A 16,524-nucleotide genomic window follows, 5' to 3' on the forward strand; every position below is an offset into this window, starting at 1 on the left:
TTTCGCTGCAGATTTGACAAAAGGCAAAAAAGGTACCAATGTGAGATTTCTAAAGATAGCTACGGCACTCGACCACAGGTTTAAGAATCTGAAGGGCCTTTCAAAATCTGAGAGGGAGGAGGTGTGGAGCATGCTTTCAGAAGTCCTAAAAGAGCAACACTCCTATGCGGAAACTACATAACCTGAACCACCAAAAAAGAAAATCAGCCTTCTGCTGTTGGCATCTGACTCAGATGATGAAAATGAACATGCGTCAGTCCACGCTGCTTTGGATTGTTATCGAGCAGAACCCGTCATCAGCATGTCCTCTGGAATGGTGGTTGAAGCATGAAGGGACATATGAATCTTTAGCGCATCTGGCATATAAATATCTTGCAACGCTGGCTACAACTGTGCCATGCAAATTCCTGTTCTCACTTTCAGGTGACATTGTGAACAAGAAACGGGCAGCGTTATCTCCTGCAAATGTAAACAAACTTGTTTGTCTGAGCATTGGACTGAACAAGAAGTAGGACTGAGTGGACTTGTAGGCTGTAAGTTTTACATTGTTTTGTTTTTGAATGCAGTTATTTTTTTTTTGTACGTAATTCTACATTTGTAAGATCAACTTTCGTGGTGCAGAGATTGCACCACAGTACTTGTATGAGGTGAATTGAAAAATACTATTTTGTTTTTACAGTGCAAATATTTGTAATAAAGAAATTTAAAGCAAGCAGTGTACACTTTGTATTGTGTTGTAATTGAAATCAATATCTAGTACGAGCTCCAGACTCTTCAAAAGACATTTTAAAAGCTATACGTTTAATGTTTTCATTATATTATTTTTTTCAGCAAGAGTCCAAAAAGACTGAATGAGTCGGCCTGTGGCTCCCAGCTGGTGTTTGAAAGTGTGGTCTCCCACAGATTAGGGCCGTAGAGCAATGAAGAGCTCGTCTCCACTGAATATCTTGGAAAATATAGACGATACACTAGGACTGAAGTTCAAATTAGTCCAACCTGGGAAACCCCTCTGGCTTTCTCATGAGCGATCCTTGGCTGTTGTCTTAAAATTACTCCACCCATTATTACTGGCTTTGGAAAGTATCTACCCAGTGTGGGATGTCCGGGCACCAAGGAAGGACTCCGCCAGGGAGCACCGGCACCACACCCTGGCTCTCAAGGCCAGTGCCACCAGGCGGCACCATTCACAGTCCCCGATGCCACATAAGAAAAAAAAAAAACCAGACAGGGAACGTTCAGCTGCCGGGGGATTCCAGTAGGGTGTGTCCTCCAGCGGGAAACCCTCAGTCTGGTGCTTACTTTGAGGTACACAGTGTCACAGAATCATTTCAGATACCGCAAAAGCCACAAGCAAGGAAGGAGGCTGTGCTGGTTAAAAAAATGACCTGGTTTAGAGGGCAAGTGAAGGCCGCTTTAAAAAACTTAAAAAAAATATATAACAAATGGAAGAAGTTGATAGTAAATAAATATAAATCAGAATTTAGGAAAAGGTATAAAATGAATATGGGAAACAAAGAACACAAGGAGAAATGTATGGCCAGCAGAGCTGAGCACAGTAAGGATTTTTAAAATATAATTGGAAGAAAAAGAATCCCCTGACAATGGTATTGGTCTGTTACTGGATGGAGATGGTAGAATTATGACTAGTAATGCAGAAATGGCAGGCGTGTTCCCCAAATACAGAACAGAAATATTTATGGAACACAGATATAGTCTCATCATGTAGTAATAACACATTTTCCATTCTACTAGTGTCGCTGGAGAACAGAAATGACTGAAGTTAGACATTTTTATGATTTATTTTTCTAAGGTCCAGATAACTTGTATCCAAGAGTTTTAAAAGGAGCTTACAGGACCATTAAAATTGATTTTCAATAAGTCTTCCAGCATGGGGTAAGTCCCAGAAGACTAGAAGAAAGCTAACATTGTCCCAATTTTTAAAAATAATAAACCCAGGTAATTATAGGCTTGTCAATCTAACATCTATCCTGGGAAGATAATGGAGTGGCTGCTCTTGGACTGAATTAATAAAGAATTAAAGGAGAGTAATGTAACTAATGCAAATCAATATGGATTTATGGAAATAGAGCCTGTCAGAATAACTTGGTATCTTTTTTATGAGATTACAAATTTGCTTGATGAAGGTAATGGCATTGATGCAATTCACTTAGACTTCTGAAAGGTGTTGGACTTAGTACCACTCAACATTTTGATTAAAAAAATAAAATAATATAAAATTAACATGGCACACATTAAATAGATTGAAAATTGGCTAACTGATAGATCTCAAAATGTAATTGTAAGCAAAGAATCATTGTCAAGTGGGTCCGTTTCTGTGGGGTCCCGCAGGAATTGGTTCTTGGCCCTAGGCATATGCTATTTAACATTTTTATCAATGATCTGGAAGAAAACATAAAAGTATCACTGATAAAGTTTGCAGATGACACAAAAATTGGAGGAGTGGTAAATAATGGAGAGGGCAGGTTACTGTTGGATGGGGGGTGGGTTCTAGCCTGGGAAGCAATGATTCTGAAAAAGATTTGGGGGTTATGGTAGATAATCAGCTGAACATGGGCTTCCAATGTGATGCTGTGGCCAAAAGAGCTACTGTGATCCTGGGAGACATAAATAGGGGAATCTTGAGTAGGAGCAGAGAGGTATTTTACCTCTGTATTTGAGAATGGTGCAATCGCTGCTGGAATCCTGTGTCCCGTTCTGGTGCCCATAATACAAGAAGGCTGTTGATAAATTGGAGAGGGCTCAGAGAAGAACCATGAGGCTGGATACAGGATTAGAAAACATACCTTGTAGTGAGAGACATGGAGAGCTCAATCTACTTAGGTTAACAAAGGTCAAGTTATGGGGTGGTTCGATCACAGTCTGTAAGTATCTATATGGGGAACAAATATTTACTAATGGGCTCTTTGCTGTAGCAGAGACAGGTGTGACACAATGCAGTAGCTGGAAGTTGCTAGACGACCCCAGATGGGAACAAGGTGCATTGCTAACGGGGAGGAGAATTAGCTACTGGACCGATTTACCAAGGAGGGTGGTGAAGGCTCAGCTGCTGACCGTTTGTAAATCAGTATTGGCTGTTTTCCTAACAGATCCCTAGGAATTACTGGGGGGACGTGCTTGGCTTGTGTTGTGCAGGGGGGTCAGACTCGCTGAGCAGCGCGGCCCTTCCTGCCCCTGGGATCCGGGACTCTGCTTCTTGCTTCGGTTTCTCACCTACAATCCCGGCTGGAGCCCAGGGCGGCCGCTCGCTGGGGCTGAGCCTTCCCCAGGCGCTGAGCTCCCGCCGCCGCTGACCCCTCCTGTAGCCGCTCCTCGGGCTCTGCTCCGCGTTCCCCCCGCGGAGCCTGGGCTCCGGGCTCCTCTCTCGGGAGCTGGAGGCACCGAGCGTCACGAACCCCCCTGCGCGGGCCCCACCCGCCGCCCGGCCAATCCGGGGCGGCCCCGCCCCGCCCGCAGCCCTTTGTCCGGCCGAGGAGCCATGGCCGGGGCAGGGGGCTCAGCGCGCCGGCTGCTCCGGCCCCGCCGGCAGCGGGGCGGCGAGGTGGGCGGGGCCGCGCGGCCGGGGGGGCCCGTGGGGGGTGCGGGGCGGGCGCCGCGGGGGGGCCGGGGACAGGCCGGGGGTGACTGGGCGCGGGGTGAGCGGGCAGCGCGTGTGACATCGGGACGGGGGTGGGGGTCGTAGGCGCCTGGACAAGACAAAGCCCCAAATATCGGGACTGTCCCTATAAAACCGGGAGCTCTGGTCACCCCACCTGGGGGGCTCCGGGGACACCCGCAGCCGGGAACGCGCAGGGGTGTCGGGGGCCCTGGGGAAGGGCCGGGGAGTGAGCCACAAATCCCCCCCTGCCGGGATGGAAACCCGCCTGCACCCGCACCGGGAATGCTGAAAATCAGGCTGGTGAGCGGCTCTTAGCCAGGATAGTCAGGGACTCGCTTGACTTTAGCGAAGCTTTTGATAAGGTCTCCCACAGTATCGTGCCAGCAAGTTAAAGCACGATCAGCTGGCTGATTGGACTATAAGGTGGATAGAAAGGTGGCTGGATTGTCCGGCTCAACGGGTAGTGACCAACGGCTTGATCTCTAGTTGGCAGCCAGTACCAAGCAGAGTGCCCCAAGGGTCGGTCCTGGGGCTGGTTTTGTTCAATATCTTCATTAATGATCTGGAGGATGGCGTGGACTGCACCCTCAGCAAGTTTGCAGATGACACTAAGCTGGGGGGGGTGTGGTAGATATGCTGGACGGTGGAGACACGATGCAGAGTGACCTAGACAAATTAGAGGATTGAGTCAAAGAAATCTGATGAGGTTCAACAAGGACAAGTACAGAGTCCTGCACTTAGGACAGAAGAATCCCATGCACTGCTACAGACTAGGGACCAAAGTTTGGGCAGCAGGTCTGCAGAAAAGATCCTGGGGATGAGAAACTGGATATGAGTCAACAGTGTGCCCTTGTTGCGAAGAGGCTAACGGGATATTTGGCTGCATTAGTAGGAGCATTGTCAGCAGATCAAGGGAAGTGATTATTCCCTTCTATTTGGCACTGGTGAGGCCTCATCTGGAGTATTGTGTCCAGTTTTGGGCCCCGCACTACAAGAAGGATGTGGAGTAATTGGAAAGAGTCCAGCGGAGGGCAATGAAAATGATTAGGAGGCTGGAGCACATGACTTATGAGGAGAGGCTGAGGGAACTGGGCTTGTTTAGTCTGCAGAAGAGAAGAGTGAGGGGGGATTTGACAGCAGCCTTCAACTACCTGAAGGGGGGTTCCAAAGAGGATGGAGCTCAGTTGTTCTCAGTGGTACCAGATGGCAGAACAGGGAACAATGGTCTCAGGTTGCAGTGGGGGAAGTTAGGAAACACTATTTCACTAGGAGGATGAAGCACTGGAATGGGTTCCCTAGGGAGGTGGTGGAATCTCCTTCCTTAGAGGTTTAAAAGGCCCAGCTTGACAAAGCCCTGGCTGGGATGATTTAGTTGGTGTTGATCCTGCTTTGAGCAGGGGGTTGGACTGGAACATGCATCTGACGAAGTGGGTATTCACCCACGAAAGATCATGCTCCAAAACGTCTGTTAGTCTATAAGGTGTCACAGGATTCTTTGCTGCTTTTCCAACCCTAATATTCTATGAGTCTATGACACCCCTTCCTTCCTCTCCCTCCCGCCCCCCACCAGCTCCAGGTGTCCCTAAACTCTGCCAGAAGCTGGGACTGGATAACAGGGAGTGGATCTTGCCACAATTGGCCTGTAAATTCCCTGTGAAGAATCTGATACTGGCTACTGTCAGAGGCAGGACACTGGGCTAGGTGGACCATTGGTCTGACCCAGTATGGCTGTTCTAATGTTCTTATGTGGGAGAAACAGCAGGAGCTGGGGATCGTGGGGCTGCTTGGAGCTGGGCTCTGGGGTGTGTCAGTGGGGGGATCAGAGCCAGACTTTGGGATGTGTTGGTGTGAGGGGTCTGTAGATGTGGGGGAGGTTCAAAGCTGGGCCTTGGGGATGTGCCGGTGTGTGTGCAGGGGTAAGAGCTGGGGTATTGGGGGGGGGCGGTTTGGGGGGATATTGGGTTTGAGAGGGTCCATGTTCAGATCTGGCACTTTGGGTATGTTGGGGTTGGAGCTGGGGAAGTTGGGGGAATTTCTGAAGTTGGTTGGTTGGGATGTGGATGGGGATGGAGAAGGTTTGGGGCTGAGGTTTGGTCTGCAGCCCTGTCACTTCACCAGGGTGTCCTGTGTCTTCCTGGGAAAACCTGGTTCCGCTCTCACTGCCCCCCTGAGATCTTCCTCGCTGAGGCTGAACTGTATCTGGCAAGAAAGTCAGTCCCAGGGGCTCTGCGCAGGCATGTGCAGGGCAGGATTGGGCCCTGAAATATGGAAGTTGTGAGGTCCTTTGGAGCTGTTTGTAAACACCCTCCTCCCCCTTCTTGCAGGAGGCACCGGGAGAGCATCTGGCCTGTCAGGGAAAAGCCGAGGAGGAGCGGCAAAGTGCAGAGCTGCTGGTAGGTGCCCAGAGCCCCCTGCCCCTCAAGTTTGCCTGGGATCAGCATGCCCTGAGTGACACCTGATGAGGTTCAACAAGGACAAGTGCAGAGTCCTGCACTTAGGAAGGAAGAATCCCATTCACTGCTACAGGCTGGGGACGGACTGGCTAAGTGGCAGTTCTGCAGAAAGAACCTGGGGGTTACAGTGAATGAGAAGCTGGATATGAGTCAGCGGTGTGCCCTTGTTGCCAAGAAGGCTAACGGCATATTGGGCTGCATTAATAGGAGTATTACCAGCAGATCGAGGGACATGATAACTGTCCTCTATTCGGTGAGGCCACATCTGGAGTATTGCATCCAATTTTGGGCCCCCCACTACAGAAAGGATGTGAACAAATAGCAGAGGCTGAGGGAACTGGGATTATTTAGTCTGCAGAAGAGAAGAATGAGGGGGGATTTGATAGGCGCCTTCAACTACCTGAAGGGCGGTTCCAAAGAGGATGGAGCTGAGCTGTTCTCAGTGGTGTCAGATGACAGAACAAGTTGGTCCTACTTTGAGAAGGAGGTTGGAGTAGATGACCTCCTGGGGTCTCTTCCAACCCTAATCTTCTATGATTCTATGACACAGAAAACACAGGCCCCGTGCTGCCAGCCTCAGCCAGGAAAGCATCCCCACTGGAGCCCAGGGAGAGGGCAAGGTCAGACGTCGGAGCAACATGATGTGTTTAGGGTCCAAGAGGCTGCTGCGCAGGAGAGTGTCAGTCTGTGGCCTGGAGAGGCCCAGCCCAAGGGCTGCTCAGATGTTATAGTGACCAGGTCCCTTTCTCGCCCCTGGGGGAGATGGGGGGAAGGAGAGGAAATGTGGGTGGGCAGATGAAGAGTTTGGTTCAGTGCAATTTGATGAGGTTTGGGGAAAAAGCCCCCCCTGTTAGCCATGAGCAGCTCACCCCACCCTCCTTCCTCCACCCTTCCTGGCCTAACTGAGCTCCCATCCCCTGCCGCATCAACCCTGTGTTCTGGTAAATAACTCCCCCATCTGCTGGGGGCACAGGTCTGATTCTCCCGTTACCGAGCTGCCCTCTCCCTGGGTTGCAGAAACAGACTGAAGCTGAGAGGCAGAAGATTGTTGCGGAGTGGAAGGAGCTGCGAGGGTTCCTGGAGGAGCAGGAGCAGCTCCTGCTGTCCCAGCTGGAGGAGCTAGCCAGAGCCATTGTCAGGAGAAGGGACGAGGGCGTCTCCAGACCGTCCGGGGAGATTTCCCTGATCGGAGAGGAGGGGCAGCAGCAGTCGAGGAGCCAAACCCCGCAGGTCAGACTGGCTTATGGCAGCGCTAATACGCTGCTTCTCAGCTCTAGCCCCCAACGCGTCTCACAAGGTGGGGTCAGGGACATTAGCCCTGTTGTGCAAAGGGGAAAGTGAGGCACAGGACAGGGCAGAGTCCAGCCCACAGTCACAAAGTGAGTCTGTGGCAGAGCCAGGGCTGGGACCTGGGGGTCCTGGGTGCTGTAACCCCAAGGCCGTCTCTCCTGCCCTGTAAACGTCTCTCTGCACTTTGAGGGTGAAATTCCCAGCCCACCCTTCCCCCCTCCCCCGCCAGGTCCAAGGTCCCATGTCGTCCCAGGCTAGTGGGTTCAGTGGTGTGAGGGGGCTTAGGGGGGCTCTCAGCACTAGGGGGAATGTTCTCTTCCTGTAAAGTGCCTGAGAAGAGACTTTCCCTGATGGCGACCTCCTAGCAGGGACCCCTGGGGTTGCTGAGGGCAGATGTCTCAGCTGGGCGTAGCAGTGAGGGAGGGAGATGGCAGCTGTTCTCTGAATGTGAACCCAAGTGTCTGAAATTCCCCAAATACCCGTGGCTCCAGTGGTGACTCCCCAGCAGAGCAGGAGGCCACCCCAGCCTGGGACAGGCCCACTGACTGCCTCTTCTTTCTCCCCCTGTGCAGGGTGCTGGACACACTGAGAGCAGGTACGTCCTGAGCTCCATTTCAGCGTTTACGTGGAAAGCAATGCTTTAGAATTGTAATTCCACTGACTGCGGCGCTTCCCGCACTATGACACGCTGGCTGAATGCCTGAGATCACGTCTTTCCTTAGTGGCTGCCTCAGGAAGGAGAGAGCCTCTTACTACCTGACAGCTAATGGGGGCTGTCAAACACAGGGCCTGTGGGCCAGACCCAGCCTGGCTGATGGGTTTACGTGGCCACATCACGTGTTCACAGTGTGCAGAATCTCAGCTTTTGTCTTTTAAAAATAGGTTTCTAGCCTTCACGCTGGCAAAGAAACCTTCTGAAATGCAAAGGGAGGCGATGGTGCCTTCCTGAGGGCCTGTCTACAGCGTTTCAATGTAGACGCTCCCTATGGCGACGGGAGGGGTTGTCCCACTGGCGTAGGTGATCCGCCTCCCCAGAGACAGGAGCTAGGTTGATGGAAGACCCTCGTTTGACCCAGCACTGTCTGCTGGGGCACTCAAGTTGGCTTATCTACTCTGCTCAGAGGTGTGGATTTTTCGCACTCCTGAGCAATGTAGTTAAGACAACCTAATATTCTAGTGCAGACCAGGCCTGAGTCTGTGAAACTGCCTGAAACCCGGCTCAGAGATGTGTGAACTCCTCTGGGAATCTCATTGGTGTGTCAGCTGAAATGATGTCGCTTGAATGTCCATTGCTGGTCTCTGTAGCAGGTGGGATTGGGAGGGGATGGGAGTGAAGCCCTTGAGAGGTAGGAATAGGGAGTTGCTGTAGGGAAGGAAGAACAGAGAAGAGAGACACAGTCAAGGATGAGGGGGCTGGGGAGAAGGCAGGGAAACAGGGTAGAAATAGCAGAAGTGGCTGTTTTCCCTTTGAGTGAAAAAAGTTATGACAATGAAGTACTTTATAAATAACAGTAATTAAAAGCTTTCTATGTAAAGGGCAGATTCCCCCCCTGGATCTTTGTGCCTGGGTGTCCCCAGTTTATGCCCCAGCCTAAGGACAATGATAAGTGGGATACAGCCCTCTCCACCAGTGGGGCTGACACCCTGGGGGTCACTGCTTTAGCTGAAGTTCTCTGGGCTTTGGGCATTAAATGTTCCAGGTTCAATCCCTGGGGAAGACCTGAGCTTTGTCTGTGGCCCCTGTGAGCACATGGGACACGCCCACTCTCTGGTCTCTGTCTCCTCCCTTTCCACATATCCCAATGCTGGTGCCCCTTGGTACTGGAATAACACAGGGTGGAGGGTGGCTCAGCACCCCAGTGTGTCCCAGCGAGGGCACCAGAACCTGGCTCCATTCTGGGCCCCAATGGCTCCCCACATCCCATCTCTCTGGGCCCATGGAGCGCACCGGGCTGTGGACAGGTGACATCTCAGACGATAAAGCTCAGATGCAGGTTTTCTGGAGTTTAGGGGTTTCTGGGATTGGGAATCGGACCCATGTCTCACCCTTCCTGCTTTCCCCAGCAGGGAGGATGGGCCGTTTCAGAAGCCAGAGCCGGGGTTTGCGGAGCTGGAGAAGAGACTCAGCGATTTCTCTCTGAAAAGTGCCATCCTGCAGGAGGTGCTGCTGGGATTCAAAGGTGAATTGGAGTTTGGCAGCAGCTCCCTTCTGGTTAGAGGGACCCTCACCCTGGGGAGGAATCAGGGACTATAGTGTGTCGCTGACCCTAGGCTCCATCTCAGCCCCAGCTCAGGAAGTTCTCCTTCCCCATGCGAGTAGCCCTGTGGGGCCGGCTCTGCCTGAGTTACCAGCCTCGCTCTGGGTCCCCATCTCATCATGAAAAGCAGATACATTAGTAGCCAATAGGAATATGCCCATGAGTGCGAGGGCCTAAATTCTCACCTCTGCCTTCCTCTCCTTCCCCAGAGACTCTGCGGCTGGAGCTGGAGCACCACACAGGTACGTTTCTGTCTCTCCTGGGGGGGTTCAGACCGAGAACCACGTTAGCGGCCGGGGATTGCTGCCCCCAGCCCGAGATAAATCTGAAAGCGGTGGAGCAGTGACTGCCCAGGTCACTCCTGCGGTGAGGTCTGGGGGGGGTCAGAGTGAATCCTGAGCTGACGGGTGCATTTCCCTTTGAGAAAGGAACAAGAACCTGAGTGGTGTGAAATGGTGAGACAAGGCTGAAACACCCACACAGGATGCAGTCTGCAGCTGTAATGAGCGGCTGAAAAAGGCCACAGGGCAGCAGCAGAGTTTCAGGAGTGAGAGGTTGGAACCCTTGTCTAGACTGATCCTGAATGCGAAATGGGGCTGCTATAGTGTTACAGACTGGCTGTGAAGGGAAGAGGGCACTGAGCTGTGTGGGGCTCATTCTGAAGGAGGAGTTGGCTTCGCTAGTGGAGATCAGTGCTAAGAATTTTTGCAACTTTCTTACATTTACTCTAAAAGTAAGACCAGACCAATGGAAGGGTGTTAAGCCTTCATAGTGTGTTTCAAGAGGCCGACAGAGAATCCCTGACCTTGAGGGATAAGAGTGTGCAGGGTCTGGGGCAATGAAGTTTTCCTTATTTAGCCCCTAATAAAGCTTCCAGTATTCCCCAGCCCCCACGACTGCCTCTCCTGAGCCCCCTGGGGGCCATGACCCATCAGTTGAGAAACACTGGATCAGATTTTGTATCACTGTTGGCTATGAATAGGAAGAGAGCACTGCATTGTATATGGACCAAGTTTAGATGAGCAGCTGGCTACTATAGCATATATGGACTGACCCTGGGAACTATTAATTCCAATCAAACCCACATTTCATAATCTTTTCCTTACTTCTGAAACCCGACTGTGAACTCAGGCAGGTTGCAGCTGTGCACAGTAACCGTTTCACTGCTGTGTCCTATCACCGCCAGAGAACCTGAAACCACCACAATGGTTAGTAGAGACGGGGACGAGGCAGAAAGTTTGGAGCCAAAATGGCATTCGCTGCTGTTTGCATTTGCAGGCGAGTGAAGGAACCCAGGAATAGATGGTGGCCCAGTCACCCAGCCAGAGGAAGGGGAGAAGGCGAAGGAGATAGAAAGGGCCACAGGAGAGTGACACTGAAGGGGAAATTAAATGGAAAAAAACATCAGTAATGCAGAGGCCCGGTGACAGCACCTGCCCCTCCAGAATGCTGAATTCAGCAAAATTCAAACTTCTGCAGCCCAGGAAAGGGAGAGTTGGGGTGAATGTCCATACAACCCATCTCTGTGCCCTGGAGCAGGCAGGTCATTTGTTATAGTCAGCCTGTACTCCAGCTGCATTCATTGCATTAGGACTAGCTGTACTTGTGACCCAGTGTGCCTGGGGCAGCCCTCGCTGGAAATGCCAAGGTCAGGGCAGTGCTGCAAAAAGAAGAGCAGATTGTCCCAAAACTGGTGGTTCACATGAAGTTAGACTCACTGATCGGTCGCAAACTGCTCCTGATCCCCCGCGCTGGTTATCTAGAAGCTAAAAAAGAAATCGCACAGGCCCCTTTACTGCATTCCAGTTCTCTGGCTCCCAATCAGCACCTAGCTCCAGGACAGTGAGAAGTCATTTAAAACCTCTGCTCGCTATATAAAATGTTCTTCTGACCCCAAAGGGTCACCCACGCCACCAGGCCAATATTAGTTTGGATCTTACCCAAAATACCACGCTGCCAGCCAGTCCGTTAGTGTTTGAAACAAAAGGTTTATTATAAAAAGAAGAAGAGGAGAGTTGTTAAATGGTAAAGGAATTGGACACATACAAGACTACAAGGGCCGTATATCAGGTTCCTACCAATATTGGTGAGTTTGCTGGCTTGAAAGTCCCTCTGGAACAGATCCACAGCTTGGATGGGTCGTTCAGTCCTTTGTTCAGAGCTTCGTTTGTAGAAAAGTTGCTTCAGAGGAAAGAAGCAGGAATGGAGACAAAATGGAGAGGATGCAGCTGCCCTTTATATTCCTTTTGCCATGCGGCTGGTACTTCCTTTGTCCCAAACACAAGCTGCCCAGCATGTGGCATGGAAAAGCCTTAGAGTTCTCTGTCCACCAACCTGCCCCTACGTGCCTTGCTGGCTCCTAAGGTGTAGTCCCTGGCTTTTTTAATGGGTTCATTGTACAGCTGATGGCCCATCATGAAGGCTTAGTGCTGATGCCAATCTGTCTGGGGGTGTCACCCAGAACCACGGCATTAGTTTTGAAATACAGATGTACCACACCTACCTAGAACTCACAGTATACAAAGGTAATACAAACATATAAACAACATTATCGTACCTGGCAAATCACTGACACCTTACATGGCATATCTGGCACGATTCATTGCAACTTTATAATATTGGTATTAATAATAATCTAAAGTGTCTCACAGTTCCATGCAGTATCTCAGTACTGAGTGGTGGTGGGGGTGTTGGAGGAGGTCGGCAGCACAGTGATTGTGCTATGAGGTGATCTGGGGAGCTGTGGCTCTCTGGGGTCGAGGGGAGGGTGAGTCCCTCTCCACAGCCTGTGGGATGTGAGGAAGGAGGTATGTGTGGACCTTGAGAGATCCAGCATGCCTGATTTCAGCACTGCACTGTCACTAGCAGGGCACAGGGGCCATCTTGCCATGGGGTGTGTCAGCAGAATGCATGATGGGTGCACGGGGCCGTCACTCAAAGAGTACAGAGTTTGGCTGTGTGGGCAGGTACCGTAACTCTGTATTTGCTGGTTTTCGCGAGTTGGGCTTGGCTGAACTCGATGTTCTGGAAGGGGCTGGGGCCAGGCACGGGTAGGCTGGGGAGGGGAAGGTTTGAAGGAAGAGCTCCTGAGAGCTGGAAGGACTGTGGGCAAGGGGTTACCGTAGAACAGGTGCTCTGGAGAGTCGTGGTGTCCAGGAGGGCTGGACCATGGGAGGCATTCAGGCCAGGTGCTCTGAGGAGCTGGCAGGCTGGTACTGGTATGAGCAAAGGGAGTGTGGGTACTGCAGGCAGTGCTGGTGCTGCTGGGAGGGAAGGGCAGGAGCTCCTGGGAAGTGGGAGTGGGGAAGGCTTGGAACAGTGGGAGGGTGGGATGGAAAGCAGTTGAGGGCCTGGAAGCGAAGGGGGTTAGGGCCGGGAGAGAAGAACACAAGGAGTAGGTGCTGTGGTCCCAGGATGTGAGGAGGGCTGGGGGGGAGTGTGGAGGAAGAAGACTAATGACCATCAGGGAGGGAGGGCAGGTTGGGGGGATCTGGGGCTGGGGGAGTCCCAGCCCATGAACACAGAATCTCTGCCCAGGCCCCGTTGCCTTGGTTCCTACCCTCCATTTTCTTTAGTCCACTTGCACATTCTTTGATGTATTTTTTATATTGTTTTAACTCTTGTTCTCCCTCCACTGCTCGGTCCTCCCCCTGCCCACCTTGTCCCTACCCATTGAAACCCTGGACTCTGTTCCTGCATTTCCTCCCTGCCACAGGACAACCCCTTCCCTGGCAGAAAGGGGCACTCTCTTGGTGATGGCACAGGATGGTAGCGAGACTTCTGGGAACTCAGAGGATCTTGCTTCCCCCTCCCTGTCTGCAGCAGCCACAATTTCTCTTCCTGGCAGGCTCCTTGGATCTTTGAGCCGGTCCTTTTTTTGGTCACATGACCTGAATCTTATTTCTCGCATTCTCCTTTTCCAGAAGAATTACAGTCGGTTTCTCCCAAATTCTAATTCCCTCGTCCTCTCCCCACCCTGGGGGACTTTCATACTCTCTCCCATTACACATAACTTGATAGAGTCTGTTATTCCCCCAAATGCACTTTCTTGACATCTGATAACTCTGAGGTGCTGTATTTGGTGCTGACAACATTCCTCACGTGAGCTGAACCCAGCCACCTCGTGCTCAGTGGTCCCTGTTTCCTGAGGCCTCTCCTTGGCACTGGACAGCTCTGTTGGTGAGAAGAGCAGTCAGGGCCATTCCTCCTCTCTCTGCAGTGTCCTCTTTCTGGGACATACAGTTGCCTTCTCTGTGTTTTAGGATCCCCTTGAAGATGAGTGTCTGGCTGTGTGTGTTCCCAGCAGAGATGCAGATGGTTACATTCCCCCATTAGCAGTGTCCTGCAGCTTTGGGCACTTAGAATTTCACTGGTTTATAATGAGCTAGGGTTAAAACCACACAACACTGTATGTGACAAATGTCCCACAGGTTCACCTGCCCTCCCTTGTTTTCTTTCCCCTGAGCAGGGTTTCCAGTTTCCAAACCTGCTGATGTCTCCCAGCTGGAACAAGGGGAAGATCCATGGGTCCTGGGTCTCCAGGGCTCAGAGGAAAGAGAGATCCAGGGAGGTGCCTGCCAGGGTAGGAATCAGTTCAACAAACTCAAAACTTCTTGGGGTCTGAAGAAAAGAGCTGGGATTCCCTCCAAAGTCCTTGTGAACTCTAAGTTCAGGGTTGTCCCCAGCATGTGATACGTACTCATGAAGGAGGTCACAGCTTCCCACCCATCCTCACTGACACCTGGCAGTAGCTCCCTCCCCAGTCTCCCTTCCCCATGAGTGTTTGCATGGGATGTGGAGGCAGAACGGGTCTCCTCTCTCTTCTCTGGGGAAAGATGGGATGGGTTCAGCTCCTGCGGGGTTTTTTCCCCCCATCTCTCCAGCAATTACTGTCGTTTGTTTCCCCCTTTTCCCATCCCTTGAGGTTTCCTTTCTGCCCAGCACTTGCAATAACTCATGCCTGGATTCCCTCTCTCTGTCCCAGCAGGTGAAGGGGCAGTAAGTAAGAGCAAGGAGGAGAATCCTCAGCAGAAAGATCACGAGCTAGTGGAACCACCCGGGATGTTTTCAGAAAGATTTAAAGGGAACGTTCACTGGAGTCGTGAGCGGAGAAAAAGTCATGAGAGTCAGCAGAGAAATCAGCCAGGGGATTGTCGGGGAAGTGGCAAGGATCTCCAGGAAACCACAACCCAGCAGAGAATCCCCCCAGGAGAGAGAAAAAACACCTGCACCGAGTGTGAGAAAACCTTCAGTAGTCGCTCCAACCTTATTACACACTGGAGAATCCACACAGGAAATAGACCCTATAAATGCTCAGAGTGCGGGAAAAGCTTCAATCAGCGTTCAAACCTTATTAAACATTGGAGGATCCACACAGGAAATAGACCCTTTAAATGCCACGACTGTGGGAAAAGTTTCACTGACAGCTCGAACCTTACTCAGCATCAGAGAACCCACGTGGGGGAGAGACCCTATAGATGCTCAGAGTGCGGGAAAAGCTTCACTCGGAGCTCAGACCTTATCAGACATGAGACAATCCACACAGGAGACAGACCTTTTAAATGCTCCAAGTGTGGGAAAAGTTTCAACGACCGCTCCAACCTTATTACACATCAGAGAACCCACATGGGGGAGAGACCTTATAGATGCTCCGAGTGCGGGAAAAGCTTCAGTGTGAGCTCCAGCCTGATTACACATTGGAGAATCCATACAGGAGAGCGACCCTATGAATGCTGCGAGTGCGGGAAAAGCTTCACTCGGAGCTCAGACCTGATCAGACACGAGACAATCCATACAGGAGACAGACCCTTTAAATGCTCCAAGTGTGGGAAAAGCTTCAATGACCGATCAAACCTTATTAGGCATCAGAGGATCCACAAAGGACAGTAAACTCATTGACTTGGGCTGGCCAAAGATGCTTTTGCTAATTCCCACAGAGACCTTTAAGGCTGTTTGCACCACCTGTGTCACCGCGTGCTCTGAGCTGCCCCACTTCTGCAGCTCTCACCCTTCTTAGGGGTGAATCCTGGGGCCCCTTCTATCAGTTCCTTTGTCCTGGTAGTGGAGGGGATGATGTCCCCCATCTGCCAGGAATGTCCATCAGCCCCAGGTGGGGAGATAGCGGTGACCTCGACTAACTACGTTGAGATGTAGTCTGCCTAGGCCATGTCTCCACTAGGATTTTTCATGGAGATAATTAGCTCAGGTTAGCTATCCTGATGTAAAACATAACGACTCTTGCAATGCAGCCATAGCCCATTATCTAGCATGTTCCCCCTTGACCTGACTTAACCTCTATCACTTTTCATGGTCCCCCACGGTCAGCAGAGCGATTGTCAGAGGCATCGAGTTCCCCCTTGGGGACAGATTGGATATGCCTACTCTCCAAAAACTCCTGCAGCAGCAAGTCTTAGAGTCTGCCTGGGTCTGCAGGTGTGGGCGTATGCTACAGACCTAAAAATAGCCAAGAAAACAGATGAGGCTGGAGCTTGGGCTCTGAAGCCTGGGGACGGAGCTTTTAGCGCTGTAGCATGCGCCAGAGTTGTGAGACCCAGGATCTGAGAATCGCTGCCACTTTGTTTTCTGTGCAGTGTAGACATATCCATAGAGTTTATTCTGCCCGCATTTTACCGCTCCACCTCCCAAAGCGTCATGTGATGCAACGTTCTCAGCTCTCTGATTCAGGATCACATTGTGATACCTACGTGCAGACGCATTAAGCTGGGAACTGAAAGAGTCGCAGACCTGGAGCAGGAACTTGAATGAATCCCAAACACAGAGTAATTGTTCTGTGCTTTCATCTGCGTTTCCCTCAACTGGCAAAGCTGCTTCTGGGCTTTTTCCTGCTCAGCTGGGATTATTGCTGAGGGCAAGTTTGGCTGTTTTTCTCCATTACGATGATGCTAAA

General features: G+C 51.2%; 1 protein-coding gene across 4 annotated transcripts; it reads left to right on the plus strand.

Annotated features, from left to right (window-relative positions):
• Window positions 1-3,493: 3,493 nt before the first annotated feature.
• Window positions 3,494-15,805, plus strand: LOC127040598 (zinc finger protein 436-like). 4 transcript variants are annotated; one of them, XM_050934954.1, is made up of 8 exons: window positions 3,494-3,559; window positions 5,941-6,009; window positions 7,087-7,299; window positions 7,932-7,954; window positions 9,424-9,539; window positions 9,827-9,859; window positions 14,086-14,199; window positions 14,602-15,805. In XM_050934954.1, exons 1-8 carry the CDS (start codon window positions 3,497-3,499, stop codon window positions 15,504-15,506), a joined length of 1,536 nt encoding a protein of 511 aa, XP_050790911.1. In that variant the 5' UTR covers window positions 3,494-3,496; the 3' UTR covers window positions 15,507-15,805. The 4 variants fall into 4 exon arrangements, with proteins under 4 accessions (XP_050790911.1, XP_050790912.1, XP_050790913.1 ...); XM_050934955.1 differs by having other exon boundaries at window positions 14,605-15,805; XM_050934956.1 differs by having other exon boundaries at window positions 9,427-9,539.
• Window positions 15,806-16,524: the final 719 nt, after the last annotated feature.

This window comes from Gopherus flavomarginatus, chromosome 25 (assembly GCF_025201925.1).
Source record: "Gopherus flavomarginatus isolate rGopFla2 chromosome 25, rGopFla2.mat.asm, whole genome shotgun sequence".
Taxonomy (NCBI): Eukaryota; Metazoa; Chordata; order Testudines; family Testudinidae; genus Gopherus; species Gopherus flavomarginatus.